The sequence below is a fragment of the Solanum dulcamara genome, chromosome 12 (assembly GCF_947179165.1).
Source record: "Solanum dulcamara chromosome 12, daSolDulc1.2, whole genome shotgun sequence".
In the NCBI taxonomy this organism is placed as follows: Eukaryota; Viridiplantae; Streptophyta; class Magnoliopsida; order Solanales; family Solanaceae; genus Solanum; species Solanum dulcamara.
In genome coordinates this window covers 11,832,576-11,854,702 of record NC_077248.1, presented here as the reverse complement: position 1 = coordinate 11,854,702, position 22,127 = coordinate 11,832,576, and the positions used below count along the sequence as shown (strand labels likewise).

The 22,127-nt window shown below is 31.1% G+C and overlaps 1 protein-coding gene across 1 annotated transcript; it reads right to left on the bottom strand.

Annotated features, from left to right (window-relative positions):
• Positions 1-20,339: 20,339 nt before the first annotated feature.
• LOC129876308 (transcription repressor OFP1-like) lies at positions 20,340-21,856 on the bottom strand. The gene has a single exon (XM_055951717.1). The coding sequence runs from the start codon at positions 21,729-21,731 to the stop codon at positions 20,664-20,666; it is 1,068 nt and encodes a 355-aa protein (XP_055807692.1). The 5' UTR covers positions 21,732-21,856; the 3' UTR covers positions 20,340-20,663.
• Positions 21,857-22,127: the final 271 nt, after the last annotated feature.

Here is a 22,127-nt window from a genome sequence, read left to right as displayed (position 1 = left end):
ACCTGTGCTCTTGGGCTTCTTAGCCAAAGCTTTGGATTGCCCATCTCTTTTTACACCTTCTTCCTTTTTCACAAAGTCAGTCACTTCATTGAACCTCCTGCCCGATGAAGTCATGTGAACTGATAACACCTACAACTCGGGGTTCTACCCCTTCACAAATAACCTGGATACTCTCTTTCTCTATAAAGACTTGCTGTGTAGCATTCCTGGACAACGCATGAAATTTGGCCTCATAAGTAGCCAATGATAACCCTCCCTTCTCTAGTACCATGAACTCATCCTTTTTTTGGTCCCTCAAAGTATGGGGCACATATTTTTCCAAGAACAGGGCATGAAATTGAACCCAAGTAAGTGAGGGAAACACTGGCGAACAACACTCTGCATAAGCCCTCCAGCATTGCTTGGAGTCACCCTACAGCTGAAATGTCAAAAACTCCACTCCATGCTGATTTATTATACCCAGCTTGTGCAACCTCTAGTAGCAGTCAAGGATGAACTCATAGGCATCCTCATTCTCAGTGCCATAGAATACTATAGGCTTGAGCTTTAGAAACTTGGTGAGTATGTCATGCTTAGTGTCGGTCATAACTGGACCTATAAATAGTCTGAAGAAGGCATCTGTGCCTACCATTTCATTTGCTAGCGAAGTTACAAAAATAAAAAGATGAGTAACAGGAGCTGGTGCTGCGACCATAATGGAGATAGCTCCAGTTCCCACCAATCTACTAAAAAGGCATGATCTGCTGAGCTAGTATGGGGTCCAGATAGGGAAGAACATCATCCCCAGCTTGGGAGTCTTCCTCCTGTTCAGCATTTTCCTCTTCTCCAACCTCTATATCTCTATCTAACTTATTTTGAGTAGTAGGAGGGACTTTACATACTGAAACCTTTTCAATCGAAACCTCCACTCAAGAGGGTGCTGCTCTCCTTCTGCCCCTGCCGCGACTCCCTCTCCAACCTCTACCTCTGCCTCACCCTCGAATAGCGGGCTCTTCTTCTGGCTTTATTAGAGCTACGGGTCGTACATCATTATAGTGTGTGTTAACCATCTATGGATAGGAGAATGGAAGAAGTTATATACCAATTTGGATCATCAGATATCAATTGGAATCAAGTTATAGCACGAAAGAAAAAATATAACAAATTTTTTTCTAAAGTCTTGTAGCCTCTCAAAGAAAAGTACAGACGTCTCTGTACCGTTCCACAAGACTCTACTAGATTATTTTGGTACGATGAGATCAATGAACCTGGGACTCTAATACCAACTTTATCATGACCCCGACCCGCTGTGATTGATACCCACACTAACCATCTGGTAGGAGAACCATCTTCAATAGCCCGTCAATTAGCAAACACAGTAGATAAACAAGATAAAGATGTGAAAGCAGTCTTAATTAAAGATATAAGCATGAGTCTTCATAAACTCAGGAAAGCATAGACAACAACTTAATATGTACGCGAAAATTTACTTCTAGGAACTGAAAGTCGAACCTACCAAAACTCTAACAACATCAAGTCTAAGATAAGGGAATTTAATCCCAAAAGAAGATAAAACATAGTCATGAACTAAACCAGTGTTTGAATCTATGTCCTGGAAAAAGGACTAGAAATAAGAGAGTCCACGGCAGTTTGAAAGAAATAGTTCACCCTTGAACTCAAACAATAGTCACTCTTCTAAATGAGGTTGCTCCATAGCTGGCTTAATATGTCATGTACTCAATAAAAGAAAGATCAAGTGTAGTATCAGAACACAAAATTAATGGTGCATTGGTAGGATCATGCGGTTAGCCTGTAGGCGGATCATAGACAAGTAAACTCAACATAATAAGCACATATATACAGAATAACTTAACTAGTGTCATCACAAACAATACTCAGCAAAACCACAGTTCAACAATTGTAAAATTATATAACTTCATATAAGGTTTTTCTCATGGGACTTACAAACACTCAACATGATATTGAAATATGACACTCGGTCCAAGGTTTGCGTCAGAATATGACATTAGATCTAAATATATATCAGAACGTGACACCCGATCCAATTTATGTGTCATAATATGACACCCGATCCCAACATACAAAATAAACACAATTACATTCATTATTCAACATTATGTTATCAAGAACAGGTTCACCATACAATAGGCTAGCAAGTGATCATTTCACTTAAAATCTAGCATGTTATTCTATTCATATACACATATGCATACCATGAAGTAATTTAATAGATACGTGAAATACATATGAGAAACAAAACCATCACCTACCTCGAATTTGAGCTTCAACAACCTTAAAGTGCAAGAGCTTTCCCTTTCCAAATTTGTTCCACTTGTTCCTGGTCTAAAAATAATAAATACGTATAAAGGATCAAAAAAATGACCTACTTTCATGAAAAATAACACAATTCTCATCCTAGGCCAAACTCATGATCCTAATCCCATCCTAGGGCTATTTTACAGCCTTACCCACGGGCCAAAATCCTCCCACAATGATTACCTATCCTAATTTATAAGTATTAGGAGTCGAAGGATGAGTTTAGGGAGTAAAATCCTTACTTTAAACGTGGAAATCCATATAAAATTGATAAAAATCTCTCTAGGTCGCCTCCTATTGTTTTAGGAATAGTTTTTGCAGAATAAAATCATTTTTGAGGGTTTTCCCATTTAAATTCACGACTATCCCATGCTGGCGGGACCCATCCTTCTTTGGCAGCCCCGCTCTGATAGGATATCCGGAAATAATGAGCTTGGATTTCACAACACACCCCCTTTTAAAGATGTATTAGATTATACCCTTCACGCCAAATTTAATTTCAGAAGTTTTACTCGCTCGAATGCAATTCTATGAAGCCGTAAATTCTCTGCATCATTTTGGCTATCATCTTACCCAATCAAATTCGAGATTTGATCCCCCACCATTCATAAGGTCACCCTAGACCTCACTTGACTCAAAATTTATCCAAGTCTGGCTTAAGCTAAATTTTTCCAAAGTTACTACCCAAAGCTTTCTGACCCAAAATTCTTTTCTATTGGCCTATACATAATGACGGAGATAGGTCATTACAATAATAAAAAGTAATAGATTCAGAAAAATGAAACCTCATATAACTACAGGAATTTATGAAATCTAGTTCTATGATATACAACTCATGATGTATGTACTCATGATTTTTCAGTGTGCTCAGTCCTATGTACTCATGATATATTCTTGGTAATAAGTGTAATCATAATGCATTATGTATGTTCTTGGATAAGATTTCTTGAACAACTTGTGTCTATGATTTTACTGTCCTAAACCCTACTTTTGTTCACCCATGGTGGTGATGGATGATTATGACATGTTTTATGCCTAGAATGCCTCTCTATGTATGTTTTATGCTTCAAGTATATGACGTACTCATGCCTATTACATTTTTCTCTTCAGACCCCCACTTATGAGTGTCAAAGTCATGATAAGTATAAGCTATGAATAAACAGTATCTCTATTAATATAGATCTCATGCTCTAGTCCTTTAGTGATCATTCATATGTTACGATAGTGGTGTTGATAACAGCTGAATGATAATTTTAGAAGAGAAAGTAGTTGTCTCTTTATGACGATATAATCCCGTCATTAGGATAAATCAATGGGAAAGGAATTTGGGGCCAGAAAACTTTTGAGTAGTAACTTAGAAGTTTAGAGCCTATGCTAGACTTGGATAAAATCTGAGTTAGGTGAGGTCTGGACTAATATCATAATGGACAGGTGAGTAAATTTGAAGTTTGATAGTTTGAGATAATATCCAAGGCATTAACGAGCCTGTACGGCTTACGAAATCAAATTCGCGCTAGTAAAACTCCCATAAAGGGTCTTGGCGTGGAAGGGTTATTTTGGGACATCAAAGATTGAGGACATGTTGAAAAATGGGGGCTTGGGACTCAATCCTGAATTTATGTTCCCGTACAATCCATAATAATGGGGTTATCTCTGCTATGGTAGAGCCACGATGGTGGGGTAAATGGCTCCATGGCGGGATAGTAAACTAAGAAAAGGCCTAAAATCATTTTTATTTCTCCTAGATTTTTCTTTCGTTTTTCACTGATTCTCATGCTAAATATTAGTTAATCATTCCTCTAACTTATAAATTGATTCCTAAAATTTAGAATCTAGGGAAATTCTCTTATGGGGAGGTTTTGGCCTGAATTAATGGTGGAAAAAACCCTAATTGGAGAAGATGATCATGAAGTGGAGAAGGGTTAGGATTTTAGTATAATACGGGTATTATATGCCATTTTTTATTGATTACTTGTGTTCTTTATTTATTTTATACCAAGAACAAGCCAAAAAACATAGAAAAAAAAAGCTCAGGTTCTTTAGAGCATTCAAGCTTAATTTTGAGGTAAGTGATGGGTTATTTCCTATCTGTAGTCTATGTGTCTGTTATCTACAAATGATAGTATTTTATGCATGTATGAGACTAGAGAAAGATGTAACAAACTTAGTGAAATGACTCTTGTGATCAATTACATATAATGAATTGAATACTTGATTTTGCAAGGTGTGAACTATTCATTGTTGCTTGTGATTATGATTATGATTGTGATTGTGTCTATGATTATGGTTGTTGGATCAGAGTACTACGCCTATACATATTTGATCGGATGTCACATCGACATATAATTGGATCAGGTACCAAGCTGGTATATATTGTATCGGATACCACGTCGGTTTGTATTGGATGGTATTATGCTGACACATAACTAGATCCAGTACTACATCGGTATAAACTAACTGTTTGGGTAAGGTCTCCATGAGAGGACCATTCTTTACTGTTGTAATTGAGATTGACACTATAAAAATGTATATTGCTTATAAAATGACAACTGGTAATGTGTTTCTGTGTATGTCTGGCTTTACTATGTTGTAGTTACTTGTATGTGTTTTACTTACTAGGATGGTCGCGTGATCCTACCAGTACATCATTGATTTTTGTGTATTGATACTACACTTGCTCTTTTCTTATTGAGTAAAAAGTATCTTCAGGCAACTGCTGACAGACCTCAACTAGAAGACCACTAACTTGTCAGATTTAAGGGTGAGCCAGTTCTTTTAGGCTGTCGTGTATCCATTTTAGATCTTAGTCCATCCTTTCGAAATTAGACTATATCTTTCAGACTTTATTTAAAATTATTATTTTTGGGGTTGCATTCCCTTACTCTTAGACTTGTTACTTAGTAATATTGGTACAATGACTTTCAGGTTCTTGAAGGTTGACTTCTGCATATTTGATCATATTATAGTTGTTGATTTATTTCTTGAGTTTATGGAACTCAGTTTAAAATCTTATTAAAAACCATGTCTTCACATTTTTGAATGTCTATTTTTGTGTTAATATGCTAGTTGGGGTATTATTTTGGTTCTTCTGTATGAGGATTAGTATGGGTGCCACTCACGGACCGATTTGAATTGTGAAACTCCAATTGAAAAGATTGGGGTATGCTTATTCTATCTAAGGCTCTAAAAATAAAGGGAGATTAAGGATCTATTGTGTAAAATAGTTAGATGAAAAGTCTTGGCGTGACTCTTGGCAGTAGTCCTAAAAACTTTCAGCCTGTAACGTTAGAAATGCTAAAGATTGTTATATGGGTTGGTTACCTTGAAGTCCATAAGGTGGTTATAGTGATAGGATTGAATATTATGTTGATAACATATGGATGAATGCATTGTGCGCTAGTAACTTCTTGATTTGAACTCGAGGTTAGTTGAATGGTGTGGTTAGAAGAAGTAGTATTCTAGGGATGGAATTCCTTACAGAAATATAGGATTTGTATAATTATCTTATGTTTAAGACTTTTTGACTCCACTTTAGGCTTGAACATAGTTAGAGCACGCATGTAAATGCACAACTGAGAAGAAGTAGTCACATGTACCCTTGTAAGGGTTATATGTTGCAGCCAATGAAGGGTAATATTTAAAAGGAGAAGCATAGATGAGAATTGTTAAGTTTGAAGTTAGCATTCGTATCGCTTAAGGCATAGTAGAACTATTCTTACCTCATGTCCTTAGTACCTACGTTTTATGTCAAATAGCTTCAAATGATGTGTGGCCCATGTTCAATCTATATCGTTCCTACTTTATGAATTCATATCGGTGTCTCATAGGAATTATTCCTATAATTTCTTCCAATAGAGGCCAAATTCATATCCTTGTTATGTTCTCTATGCCTATGCTAGTTTTTGCGCTCTTAGCTCGTGCTTTTACATTATTATTGTTAGTACAATTTATCTTATGCTATTATATTCAGCACAAATGGCCTAAGAAAATCTTACCTTACTATATTCACGTGTCTATTCTAGCCTTGATCTTCATTCGAGGACAAATGACCCTAAGGGGGTTATTATAATGCCCGCCAACTTCTAAGCAAAACTCTGAACCATCCTCCATATGTATATAGGTCCGAACTCAATAACCTCATTGTATGTATATGTTAAGGTACTTTGCTAAGTATTTGCAGTGTATTGGTTGTGGTTTAGGGTAAGGTACCTCAAACACTAAGCTAAGTTCAAAGAATTTCTATCGGCTAAGTTTTTGCATGAGTTCATATAAAGGTCAACTTCAAACAGTCATATCTCTTAGTATATAAAAGATTAGGTGACACATGACTTATCAAATTATAGGTCTATGAGTCATCTTTCTAACGCCGCCAAATTTTATTATTTAGAGTTTGGAGTAGAAAGTTATAGTTATTTTACTAAAGCATGTCCGAATTGGATAATTCAGCGATCTCACCTGTCAATTCAATAACTTGCCTAATGAGTCGGCGAATCACTGAATTACATCTCCAAATTGGCCCAAAATCTTCACACTCTTTAATTTTTGTCGATCTAAATCCCTCTATTGGCTATCCAACGAATGTTTCGGTGATAGGACCTCCAAGTCATCGATTCGGCAAATAAATTTATTGAAAAGTCATTTTCTTTGATTTTTATGGTCTTTTTTATGTTTACAGAAGGATATTTTTAACCTTTTACCCTCAATTAACTTCCTTAAGTCTATCTTATATGGTAATAAACTCCTCATTTACACCAAATCCTTAGACAAATCAAATTCACACATTCTAAGTTCTCTCAAGGAAGAAGTTAGGGTTCGTTACCTTCAAGCCTCAGTTCAAGGTTTCAAGTAAGTATTTTCTTCCAGGTATGTAAGGCTTCAATGAAAGTATCCCTTCATTCTCATGCCTAAAATATTTTTTATTCTCAAGAATTCTACAAGATTGTTAGAAGTAGAGCTAGGGCTTTCTATGAAATTCTAATCTTTCTTCGGCTTGAAAAGCTTATTGCAATAATTTAGCATGAATTTTTATGATATTTTATGCATTTATGACTTTTAAACATAAAAGCAAGCATAATATGATTTACAATCTAAAAATAGGTTATTTTAAGACATTGCTTTTGAGCTTAGTCTGACTTATGATTCAAGATATGATTTTTGAGCTAAGTCTGACTTATGATTCAAGGTATGATTTTTTAGCTTAGTCTGACTTATGATTCAAGATATGACTTTTGAGTTTAGTCTCACATATGATTCAGATATGTGGACTATTTTTATACTTATGAGCATTAATATGTATTTCTGTATTTTGGGATGACTATTGAGTATCGAATAAACTTTAGGGATGAAGGTTTCCCTTTAGACTCTGTGGACCTTTAGTAGCAATCATTAAGTCCCATAACTACATGCCACCATAGAACTTGAATATACCGCTTTGTCGGACAACTCCATATAACCTTGAGAGGCGCAATCTAGTAGATCCATATAGATATGGTATGATCTTATACCTTGAAAAGTTATAAGGTAGTCTGCCTAACTGGGTTAGCTGTTGGACATCATGAGCTTACATGGTGTATGTAGGTTTTAAGAAACTCCCATGTTTTATACATTGTTTATAATATGCTCTTCACTTATTATGGTCATTTTTATTATGCTATTTTATGTTTATGTTTATGCAAGATTTATAAAATAGACTCATCTATATATATGCTTTGAAAAGAGGTTTTAATCTAATACTTATGTATGGAATCCAATTGTTATCTCCTCAATTCCTTTACTATGATTATGAATTTAAAAACCTTATTCACTGGCTCCCCTTATGATATTTTATATGAGTATGTGGTTCTCTTGCATACTCAGTATATTTCACGTACTCACACATACTTTTTTCTGCGATGCATCCTATTGTGATGTAGATTTCGACGTTCATTCTCAGGCCCGTGGCTAGTGAGGTTGCAGCATTTTCAGTTAGCATTTGGTGAGCCCTCCTCATTTGGGGACTCCGTGGATTTAGAATTTTAGACTTCTGTTATGTTATCTTTGATTTTGAAGTAGTTGTGGGACATGTTCCGGCAGACTTATATTTTAATTCTAAGTAGTAGAGACTTTATTCAGCTATTAGCCATGTAGTCTCATGGATCTATTGACTCGCACTATTTAGTCTTATGTCAAAAATATGTTTCAACTTCTGGATTTTTTTTCATACGATATGCCTGATATGTTAAGCCAAGGATTAGGTCGAGATCACTCGTGGTTTCAAGTACCGTATTTCGGCTAGGGTGTAGACACGGACCCTAACAGAGATGAAATCATATGAGATGAAGTTGAAGTTTTGTTTGGACATGCAATTTAGATTTTTAAGTTGCATTTTTTGCTCATAAGCATAAAACTCCCATAAGTTGTGAAAACTGTCAAAATTACCCCAATGTTTTTTAATATAATTTTATCAAAAAAGTAAAAGTTCAAAACAAAAGTATAATACACTATCAAAAGTTATTCTAACAATAATACAATATTTCTTGATCGAACTTTAATTCAATAAAAAAGGAAAATTATGTTCATATTCCATGAATATTTCATCACTCCTTTGCTATTCTTGCAAAATATTATGTAGATATAAAATGGTAGTTTTTTTTACAAAATATAAATTTGTGCGTTAATTTTTGTATTTGAAAAATGTAAAATCATGATATAAAATTCTCAAATCAAGCTTTTTGGAGAATTTGAGATTTAAACTCATGATTTAAAATCATGAGATGAAATCACACGTCCAAACACTAAATTTATCTCATAATTTCAAATCACCAGATAAAATCGCATATCCAAAAACCTACTAAATATCTCTTTTATTGTGTAGCTAACTCATGAGGTGTAGGTATTCCTTATATACATACAACTAATAAGCATAGTTGTCTTGCTTCACTCCCGAAGCTTCAATTTTAATGTTTCTATCCTGATAATTTTCGTTACACGATAGATTGACCAAATTTGAACTGTGTAATTACATATAATTGACTCATCAATGCTAGGCAAGTAGCAAAATGTGGTTGAAAGGCTACTCCTTCCTTAAATCCTATTTGGAGGAGACTTAAATTAGTAATAATAGTTCATGAGAAGAAAGAAGTCTCCACCTTTAATTAGAGGTCTTGTCGTCTTGGGCTCAAGTCTCGGAAATAAAAAAACACCTAGTAGGAAAGACTTCCCTATTTATAGGTCTTGTGCGAGATGAAATTATTTATCCTTCGAACTTTGTGCAAGTATACATGAAATTTCTCCTACAACTCCTTTTACTGGGTCATACGTGATGCACATCTAGATTAGGCAATCCAGTAAATTTTAAATATCAGATGATTATATAAAATAAAGTAAAAGTGTCAAAAATTCAAATATTATCCCCCCAACTTTGTATTGAAGTATCCATGGAATTTCTCCAACTCTAATCTAAGTTTGTCTCCCCTTTTTATCCTAGTATCTTGGAATACCCACTACTCACTCATAGAAAATAGGTTTTTGAGTGGTACTATGATCAAAGCTAGTTTATAATGTATTCTATGTTGCACATGGCTTCATGCTTTAGCTAAGGACTTAAGAATTGTTGGGTGTATTTAATATCTTTGAAATGTTATTTGTGTAGATTGACTCTTGTTGATGGATTTGTGACATCGTAGCACCATGCTTTAGCTAATTACGACTTGAGATAAATGGAGAATTTACCTTCTAAATACTTGTTAGACTAAACCTAGAATATCTAATGTTTGTAAAATTCTGTAAATGACATGATGTCTAGATGGTAATCTTATATATGTGTGGTTGTCTGGCTAAGATAGGATTGGTCAAGATAGACTAAATTAATAATTGAGTCATTGTTCTGTTCTATTCTTAGTAGTCTACTTGAGCTGAATAATGGGCCATGATATGGGACCCAACCGCCCAACTTGACACAACTTTTATTTCTTATTTTAAAAGATATTAATAATCATTCTCATTAAATATTCATATAATGTGAAAGAAAATTAAATTCTCTCCATTCACTTTTAGTTATTTACTTTGGACTTTGAGCATTTTTTAAGAAATAAATAATTAATATAAATATTTTGTCATAATATTTATATTAATTGATGTATAATCTTAAATCTTGAAAAAGAATTGAAGGAATAAATAATTAATGTAGAGTGCAAATGTAGGAAAATTAATTGTTTTTTCTTAATATATTAAAAATGATAAGTAAAAATGAAAATTTATTTTTAAAACGATGAATAAATAAAAGTGAATTGATGAGTACAAAATAAGAGTTGAAAAAAAGCTCGTGACTCTATAAATTCCTAGTTCGAATTCCTTTTTGATGATTAAACTGACGTCTAAAAAGTAAAGAAATTAATCTCCCTTGACTACATTTTTCTTTAATAGAAGAATCATTTAAGTACTTCAATTTAATTCTGTATTTAGTGAATGGTACGTTTTCTTTGCATACTTTCTGAATCCACAAATTCTCAAGATAAACTAATCGTTGTCCCAAATAGTTTGTCTCATGTGAATGTTGTTTGAAATATGGTACTTCAGGACTAATGTTCATTTTTGAAATAGTTCGTCTCATGTGAATGTTGTTTAACTATTATCAATTTATTATTAGTTAGTCATACACCAAATTATTTTATTTAATTTTATTTTTTTAAAGTTTAAAAACCAGGTAAACTAATTTAATTTTAACTAATAATTAATCCAAATCGAACTATGACCATCCCTCTTCCAAACTATGTCAACGGTGGAGTGATTTGATACTTGATGATTAAATTAAGCAAAACTATTTTGGAATAGATGGGATAAATTAATAAAACATACATATGGCGGAAACTGTTAACATAAATAATAATATGTGAACACATATATTATTTTCTCTGTTATAAAAGAAAAGACTATAAAGTAAATGCATCAGAGAAAAGTATATATAGAGAGATTGATATCTTGTTCACTTCAAAATTGATTATCAAAATGAACTGAAATGACTTACTATTTATAGAAGAATTTAAACTACTGGCAAAGCTGCTTATAGGAACCTACTTGCAGAGCTGCTTGTAAACTGCTTAAGGAACCTGCTTGCAGAGCTGCTTGTAGCAATAATAAATGAAAACAACTAATTAAGTGTATTCACAACACTCCCCCTTGAATGTTCATTAATAAATAATGTATCTCGTTAAAACCTTATTAGAAAAATCCAATGAAAAAAATCCAAGCCGAAAATCTTTGGTCCAGAGATTAAGATTATGATTGGGGACCAAGATTTATTTCTAACAACTTCCTCAATGTTTCTGGAGAGTCTTTGGGTATCTTTTCCTGATGCTCATTGAAGGTGTGGAAACCTCGTTGAATTCACAGAGTTTCCTCAAGGAAATTATTCTCCTCAAGTATTCGAGGCTAAGGTATATATTCTCACAGGATAAAATGACTCACAACAAACTAATAGTGGTACTTCAAATTAGTTGTCCAGCAAACCACTCAATTAGTGGTAGATCCAGGATTTTCACTCAGGAGTTCGAAAAATATAAATATAAATATTTGAATAAGCCAACAAAGGAAAAACGCGTGGGCAATGGCTGTTTTGGAAATTAAATAGAAAAAAATAACAAAAGCTAAATATTGTTGTAAAATATAATATAGTTGATGAGATTCAAACCTTGAACACAAAGGTGCATTTAGAAGGCCTTATACCACCGAGTTGTGTTTCATTTCATGTTAAGGAGGTTCAAACTTAATATATGTATGTAAATAAATAAAATCTACCCTATATATACGGTGAACCCCCTCCCGCCCCCTAGATCCGCCCCTGCACTCAATGGCTTGTAATCACACTTGAAGTTTTGAAAAAGCAGGATCTTTTTCTTATTATGTAGTGTTTTTTTCTTCTTGTAAACTTCTTTCAAAAACTTGTATGCATATCGGAGAAAGATTCAGATGTTTATAGTATATAGGTGAGCACAATGATTCATGCATGATATATGAAACAGTAGCCTAGAAATACGAAAGGTTGTATTCATGCATTTTTACATTTTTAATTCATCAATCTTTATTCTATATACCATTATTCATTCACACATTATACAATGAACCCGACAAACATTTGTTTTGGAGCCATTCATAGGATAGAGATGGAAGAGGTGATGATACAGGACATGATAATCATATATTTCAAATAACTTTCACTTTATTTGAAATTTATGGAATTGAGCTGAGGATAGAATTGTGTTTGGCTATATATTGTTTTGCAAAAAATGGTTGAAATACCGCTCATATTTGAATGTACTTGAATACAATTTCAATAGTAAAAAAATGAATTGAAAACAAGTTATAAGTTATTTTCTAAACTAAAAATACAATGTCAAGTTTGATTTTAAAATTTTATGATCAGATACTGATTTTCAAATAAAGTAAAAATTATTTCAAAAAAATGAATGAGTAATTTCTATGACATGCTGATTTTCAAATAAAGTAAAAATTATTTCAAAAAAATGACTGAGTAATTTCTATGACCAAACTATTCTAGTCTAACTAGTAAGATTCAATTCAATCCATATTTTTTTCTAGATTCAAACAAAACAAAATAATTCTATAATGGCTATCACACACATTATAGAAAATTATTAATAACAATATTATATTTAAAATGCTATTTCTAAACTTGGTGCATACACAGTGCAATTTTAATTTTTCATAGCACCACCCAAAATACTATATAGATTAATTACACTGTACAATTTCACAATAATTTATATTTGTAGGCAACAAAGTAATTATTCTTGTTTTTCTTTTGTTACTTAAAGTGAGGACATTAAAGCCCCCTCTTATCCATTCTCTATTCTTTTTAAATAAAAAAGTACTTTCTAGGATCATGTCTATGACTTATACTATAAGCTTTTACAAATACGTGTGTGAAAACATGGAAAATACCTTGACGAAAAAATCATAATTTCAAATGGTGATTTGAGCCGTTAGCAGCGAAAAATAATTAGATAAATGCCTAGTAATGTCACAGTCAAACTGAGTTAACTCAACTTGTATACTTTAAAACAACATAAAGAAAATTTGGTACTATTAACCGGCGGCAAAGTTCCTAAGAAATAAATATAAGAGTAAAATCATAAAAAGGTAAAGAGAGATCAATATATATATAAGATCAAGATATTGGTATTTCAATAGAGAAATAAAAATAAAACAAAAATTACTAGACATATAAATGATTTTAACTTTGTATCTAAAACTAGTAGAGACATTAGGTATATTAGTTCGAGTATATAGTTAAGATAGATAAAGATTTGTTGGTCCAGAATTTAAAAGCGCCATAAAGTGGGAATTACATAGTATTCAAAGTGATATAGAACAAAGTACTAAGAGAATAAGATTTCTAAGAGAACTAGTAAAATGATTTTCTACTGCATTAGGATAAATTTATAAAAAATTTATCAGTATTTCAAACACTAAGACAAATTCATCAGTGGCTCTACGAAGAATTGCATCATAAGTCTGAATTAACAAAAACAGAGGTCACTCTTCAAAACTATCTCGAAGTAGTACAAGAAGACCTGATTAGTAACACATCCTTAGAACAAAGTTCTTTTAAAATAAGACAAGCTAATTTAAGACAAGAATTAAATCATCCTGAAAGAGATATAGAAATTTTAAGCGGAGAATAAGGTACTATCAAAGGAGAATTCAGACAATTCCTTTAAGATAAAAATAGATGCCCCTTGAATTTGTTAGAAGAATAAGATTAAAATATAGCTGGCTTCATTACGAATTAAAATATAAAAGAGAATTAAGAAGTATAGAAAGAACTTTAAGATAATAATTACTATCGGTAGAAAAGAAAATAAATAAAGCATCAATCTATACACCGTTACTTGAACAACAAAATCAATTTATGTTGGGAATTATTTAATATTGAACAATATATAAAATATTGTAACGAAAGAATAGAGGATAATTAGAGATGCTGCAAAATAACAGTTGCGTTAGAATAAATAAATAAAAATAGATTCCTTAAAACATTTAGAATATTTAGATTTAAGAATTTACTCTGAAAAGAAATATAGAACATTAAAAGAAAATGTAGTTATAATGTGTAACTTCAGTAAAGGAGAACATATATTACACTCAGAAGACAGATAGTATGATACTTTAATAGATTTAGTAATAAATTTTAGGCGGAACCCATCGGTGACCCCTTAAGTTGGCACCAACTTTCACTTAGACACCTCAACTGGGTTTTGTTCATTTTAGACACCTCAAGTAAGGCCCCGATGTTTCATTTTGACACATTTTGACAATCACCTAAATATATAAAGTGTGTGTAATGCACTCGTCAATGATGTGTCAAAAGTGAAAAATTAAATGAAGACACGTGGCATATATATATATATCAAAAATAATTATCAAATAATGACTTTTGATCAGAAAAAAATGACCAATAACTTGATGACATGTGGCACTTTTTTATTTAAAATAATAATTTTTTTTTTAAAAAAAAGAAAACTTAACAATTTCTATTAACCCCCACCCCCACATCCTCCCAATGGTCTCTCCAACACCACCCACCCCTCCCGTCATCTTCTCCAACCCCACCCACCCCATCCCCTCCCCCACCCCACCAGATCTTCTTCTCCCTCACACCCACCCCAATCTTATATATATCATCTAAAGAGACAAAAATGAAGCTATACAAGGGAATTGTTAAAATGGATCAAGATGGGAAGAGTGATGATATCCAGGTTTGAATATTGTTTCACTACTCCATTTGGTAGAGATTAGTAGAACTTTTTTGAAGAAAACGTTTCTGTTTTATAGGACTGTCTAAAAAATTCTAACTGAAAAATTCAAAAGAGTTAAGCTGTAGAAGAGAATTTAATCCAAATATATAAATCAAATTGAGTCAAAAAAATTCGACGAACCTCTATTTTTTCCGACAAGACTAATACAAATCTAAAATTATTTTTTTTGAAATTGTTAAAGATTCAAATCTTAAAGAACCCACGACACAAACAATATCAATAAATCTTAATTGATGTTTGAGGAAGAGAATGAAATAGGAGAAATGACAGCTATGATGTTAATGAAAATGGGTATAAAAAGGAGGGGTAGATAGCAGCTATGGTATATTACAATCAAGGCTAGAATCTATTTCACTTTATATTTGGCTCAAATCTATTTCACCATGGATAAAAAATGATAGCTAGAAAATGGAGAAGAAGAAGAACAAGAAAAAAAATATTTTTTTTTTTAAAAAAAAGTTCTTTACGCGGTCAAAATGGGTGCAGCACACGCAATGTGCCAAGTCAGCACAAAGTGTCAAAATGACACATCGGGGCCTTACTTGAGGTGTCTAAAAGGAACACTAACTAATTGAAGTGTCTAAGTGAAAGTTGATGCCAATTTTAGGAGACCACGGACGGATTCCTTCTAAATTTTAGTAATAAGGTCCAAGAACAAGATAAAAATATAATAAGATTTTTAAAAGTAGTAATACCATCTTAAATAAGCAGAAAAGGATACTAGAAAAAGTAGAACAAAATTTTAATTTTTTTAAATCACAAGAACTAGAAATAGATAGAAAACTTCAGTATATAAATACTATGTTTAATTGAGGAAAAATACCTACAAAAATTGAAATAGAAAAATTAATTAAGACAATAATTGAAAAGCCTAAAGAATTAGAAATCAAAACTATCCAATTAGTAACAAAAATAACTGGACAAGTAGAAGCAATAACTAGTGATATAAGTGAATTAAAATGAATAATTCAAAAGTTAGAAGAAATTTCCTTTTCATGAACGAAGAAGACCACTTAATATATAAAAAGGCAATAAATTTCACAAGCAAATTCCAAACAGAACCAGTAGGTTTTTCAAATTACCAACCAACATGTATTTCAGACAAAATTATAGTGAAACAAAGTAATACCATTATAGCCTTACTATTAGAATGGAATACAAATATAAAAAAATTAATTAAAGAGAATAAAACTGAAAAGGCAACATCTAAAAATAATAAAATGGACAAATTAATTACTCAATTAAAAAGTATTGAAATAACTCCGCAAGAAGAAAGATCAAAGGTAACTAGAGGACAACAAGAATTGACTTTCTTTCAAGTAGCTCAAGAAGAACCATCAAAGAGGAAAGACCAAGAGTAAGTTTTTCGAATAAGAGAATAGAAAATAACCTGAGAAGTAACTTTATATCTAGAATATTATCAAGAAAACAATCAAACAACGAACAAGAACAAGAATTAAATCAAATAATAGATGTAGACAAGAACAAGAATTAAATCAAATAATAGATGTAGACAAGAACAAGAATTAAATCAAATAATAGATGTAGACACGAATTTATAAATTTTTCAATAGAATCAGTTAAATTTATTAAATTCGGAGATATTATATAACTCAAATTATTTTTTTAATAATGACCCTTTATACAGATACTGTAACTATAGAAAAGAACAATTATCAGCCATAGAAAGCAACATAACAACTTTAAATTTAGTAAATCCAAAATCGTTAAAAAGGATAATGAATACAAGAATGACATTAATGCATATGAGATTAATTGTCATCGAAATTAAAGGATTAACTAAAAGAAATTTGAGAACTAAAGTATTAAATGTATTATATAATGATAGATGGTCAGATTTAAAAAAAATTATAATAGGATTAACCAAAGTAGACATGACTAATAATGGAGCAATATGTTATATTAGTCCATACTTCATGATAAATTTAAAGGAATTCGGACTGAATATTAAAATAGAAATATAGACTAAAGGATATGAGGACATGAATAATGAAAATAATTTGTTAATGCCTGTAGGATATTTAGAAAAAATGATTTTAAATAGTGATACAAAGTTTGAACTTAAAGTAAATGATGTAGTTGAAGTAATGAGAAATAGAGGTATAAAACTAATAAAATTAATAAAAATAAATTCATATATATATATATATATATATATATATATATACTTTCTTTTACTTTGACTAGAAAAATATAATTACTTAAATATATAGTATAATTTTTTTAATGGAAAAGTATTAATACATGTGGCAACACCACCGCTATGGGTCCTTGAAAGATATATATATTTATATATATAATATTTTTTTTACTTTGACTAGAAAAAATAATTACAGTAAAATTTATTGGTGGAAAAGTGTAGATACAAGTGGCAGCACCACTGCTATGGGTCCTTCAAAGATACATGAGGAATTGGAAAAGTGTCAATACTGGCAACACCACCGCTATGGGTCCTTTAAAGATACATGAGGAATATGAATATGCAGGGCCGGAGCTATCCTTGCTCGAAAAGTGTCAAACAACACTTCTTCGTAAAAAATTACATTGTATATATAAATTAAATGTTAATTTTATATTTATATATATTAAAATTGACACTCCTTAAAACAAAGTGAAGAATTAATGCAATGGTTCAAGAGCTTTTACAAAAGCTGTCAAAATTGTCGATAGATCATGTGTTTGGAATGTAAAATTCTAATTCCGTCTCTGTGAATATGGGTAACTATTTTTCAAAAGTAGAAATCTTAATTTTGAAAATATTTTTATTTTGTTATAACAAGTAAAAGTAACCCGATCGTTAAAATTTTATTACGTTATTGGTGTATAAAGTTAAACTAACTCTTAAGAGATAGCTTTTTAAAGTTTGAAATTGACACAAACTTTTGTAACTTTCCAAGCAACTTTTGAGAAAAAAATGCAGAAATTTCAAAAAGCTTCTTTAAGCCCATGCGGGCTAGCTCACAGTACATAAAATTTGAACAGAGAAATTTATTCTTTTTAATTCAATTTGTTTGACCTATTTTTCGTTTTAATCCATTTTAAAAAGAATATTTTATTTTTTATATGACATATTTAAAATCACAATATTAAAAATATTTGATACATTCTACGTATATATCTTTAATTTAAAATTATAAAATTTAAAACGGAGGAATTATAAATTAAAGGAAGGACAGAGAAACTCGAGGATAATTTGAATCATTCTGTGAGAAACCTTTTATCTGTGGACATTTGCATGTATTATGCTATAGTCTATGTGAGGAGTAGGAGGGACTTAAAAAAGGTATCTTCTTTTTGGAAGTGTTAGCTAAAGATAAATAGAAGAAAATTGTCAGTGAGTTTGTATCTATGATTCACAATGTACATTTATATACTATATATAGTAATAAAATCTAATACTCTTTTATTGTTAATTTATGTGGCACAATTAAAATTTTGAGATTTAAATTTTTAAATTTTGATGATATAAAAATACAATTTTTTTGAAATAAATTTTATATGTTTAAAAATTGCGTAAAAAATATAATAAATTATAATAATTAACAATAACAACAACCCAATAAAATCCACAATGTGGGATCTGAAAATTATAATAATTAATAATTTAAAATATATAAAAAATATATATTTTTTAACTCGTGAAATTTTAATTATATCACATAAATTTAGAAGGTAGAAGTAATTTATAAGACACTTGTGAATCCAATTAATGAAGAGTGGAAAAAAGTTTCTTTATTTTTGCTACAAAAGTAACTTATAGAGAAAGATAAAAGGTGAAACCTCAGACTTTATAAAGGGCCAATCTATCTCTGCAAGATCAACAATGTCATTCATACGCCACTTTTACCCTTCCATGCTACTTTCCCCATTGTCTTTTTTCCATGCTAAAAATACATGTTTGGTATTTAAATTTGATAGGTTAAAGTTCTTAGCACTAATATAGTGTACACTAAAAGGGTCATTTAATAGGATGTATATAAATAGTATTGAATATAGTATATTAATAATGTTTGTATAGTTATGTTTGCTATTAGTTATACTGACAATATTTCAAAAATAATATTTAATTGTAATTAATTAATAATAATAATAATTCAATTGTCGTTTTATATATTCTTTTAGAGGCAATTGCTATTTACTAATAATAATTATATTTTAGCACTTTTTGTAAATATCACTAAATCTATAGCGACATCAGATTCAATAACAATTAATTAATATCGATAAAGATTTTAACATTTTTTATTAATGTGCATATTTATTACCACTAAAAGTTATTTTGTTGTAGTGTGAGATTATCCTTATACATTATTTAGTTTGATAAATTAAAAATAACACGTGTTGCATAATTTTTAAGAAATGATATTTGTTTATAAAAATGTCCTCCATAAAATAGTGAAAAAGATGTGAAAAATATTTTGAGGGACAATTATGTCTTTAATCATGTTAATGTAAAACTCTTTTCATTGCTAATGTCATAAATTTTCACTAATTACTTGTATATGCATTAATACTAAATAAAGTGTATAACTAATGCTTGCATAATAAATCAAATAAGATACTAATAATGCACAAAGTTAATGCATATATTATTTTTTCTAATATCGAATAATAAGGAGTTCGATAGGGTGTGTAAAAATTATATTAAATAAAATATCTTAATAATAATGAAATTAATTATGTCGATATTATCTTTTATCAACCATTTAATTTGTTATATATTAAATATATGAGATGTATTGGAATAAGAAATAGTAGTGAATAGCATATATTAACATAAGAATAATACTTTGTATCATTAAAGGTATAATTTGGTATGCATAATAATAGTACTAAATATTGGATGTAGACCTAACATACCTTCAGTCAGTGGAGCCGCTTCTGGTCAGGTGATTCAATAGAAAATCATATTATTTATATATAATTAAATTAATTTTTTATGTGTATATAATAAATATTAAACTTCATTCAATTAATTTGCATATTTACTTTTTAAAATTTTAAATTTTCTTAATCAAAATTCTAACTCTCATTCCTTTTATGCTAGAAATGAAAGTTAAATGTCATAGCATAAACATTATGATTCTTTTATAGAGAAAAAACAGGAATATTGGAATAATTAAATAGTATTCAATAGGTGATCATACTTGACCAAATAATCTACTAATAATAAACAATTTCAACGAAAGTGAGGTTTGTTTGGGGCAAGATTTTTACTACCACTTATACCTCCAACAGACAACACTACCCCATTAATATACAAAATCACGTCATAGTCAGACAAATCTACTTATTACAAGATATGGATTCTGTACTCTCTTTTTTTTCTCCGCACACTTAAGCAAATCAAGATCGGAAATATACTATTCATCTACCATATTTATGTTCTAAAATACGTGTATACGTCCAAAGATAGAGGCATATATGACAACTGAAATTATGTTAAATGATAGATTTATGTATTAGATGATACTGAAAAAGAAAATACTACATAGATCCTTATACAAGTATTTACTTAAGTCGAATTGCAGTGATGTCGAACCAGATTTGCTTGAACACCTTGATGATTAGATCATGATATTCATCTGAATTTAAAGAAAGATAGCAAGCAAGAAGTTCTTCCAAATCCTTTGATGCCCTTATATTATTCTCAACTATCATTTCCACCATTGATTCCCTGAAATCTTTTTGTGGATTTCTTGATGATTTCACCACTGCAAAGCTCTCTGTAACACTTGTCCTCCTTGAAGAAACACTCTTTCTGCTTACTTGAATCTTCTTGCTGTTTGTTGTTATTCTTGGTGAATTTGTTCTCAGCTTCACACCACTTGATGATACTCTTCTCACAATCCTCTGTTCTTGTTTCACAATCCTCTGTTTTTCTTCGTCGAATTTTTCGGGCTTGGTTATGATAGGGGGAAGATCAATTTTGGAAACAGATTGAAATCCATGATCAAGATTGACTGTATCTTTCTTTATGTAATCAGTTCTGCAGTCACAAGACGGTGAAATTGAAGTCATAGGGTTTGATTTTTCAGGTGTTTGGATTTTGTCAGAGTTGAATTGAGACAAAATTGAAGATGGTGACGAGGACGATGAGGAGGAGTAATGAGGTGAATTTGGGTATTGTTCGGGTGTGGAATCAGCTTTAGTCCAGACAGATTCAACAGAAGCACGGCAGCTACAAGTAGCTGAAGCAGAGGAATTGACAAGTTTGGGAGAATTTCTTCTCTTATAATTGGTACTGCGCCTTTTCTTTGAAGATTTTCTTGGTGGCTCAGTGAAATGGAGATTGTCAGAGGGTTTTGGGCTGTTAGAAGAGATAGGATTTTGGGAGAATGTTTCAGCTGGACTACTGAGGTTTCTTGAAATGTAATATGATTTCCTTTGACAACCAAGGTTGTTGTGGGGTTGTCTTTTTTTGTCTGGTTGTAGATTTGATGATGATGTTGATGAAGATGAGGTTGTGTGGCTATGGCTTCTGATTCTGCTTTTGCTTTTGCTCTTGCTCATGTCCTTGAGCTTGTAAAACCAAGCATTTGGTATCATATCTGATAATCTAAATCTATAATTCCCCATGATGAGTAAAAGAGTTACTTGTGTTTACTCTTTTATCTCTCCGTATTTGAGGGGTGGCTAAAGAAAGTGGGAAAATTTTAGAGTTAGTAAAGGTAGATAAATAGAGAAGACGAAAATGATTATGGGTGGCGTGGGGGTGGGGGATCTAGAAGCTCAATTACAAATTCACATGACCCAATATTTATAATTGACATAAAATATAAATAGATATTCAAAAATGATCGTAAATATTTTAGCTTCAGTATGTACATCTAAGCACCTCAATTAAACTCTATTGTATCAATTGAATATTTAAATTTATAAAATAATTATCTAGACATTTTTAAAATTTATGTGTAACATCAACATTGAGTTTCCAAGAGACACAATGAGAACAAGTTAAAGTATTTAGTTATC

What these genes read in the sequence shown, in the direction of transcription:
- LOC129876308 (XM_055951717.1), bottom strand. Translation starts at nt 21,731, where the DNA reads ATGGGGAATTATAGATTTAGATTATCAGATATGATACCAAATGCTTGG.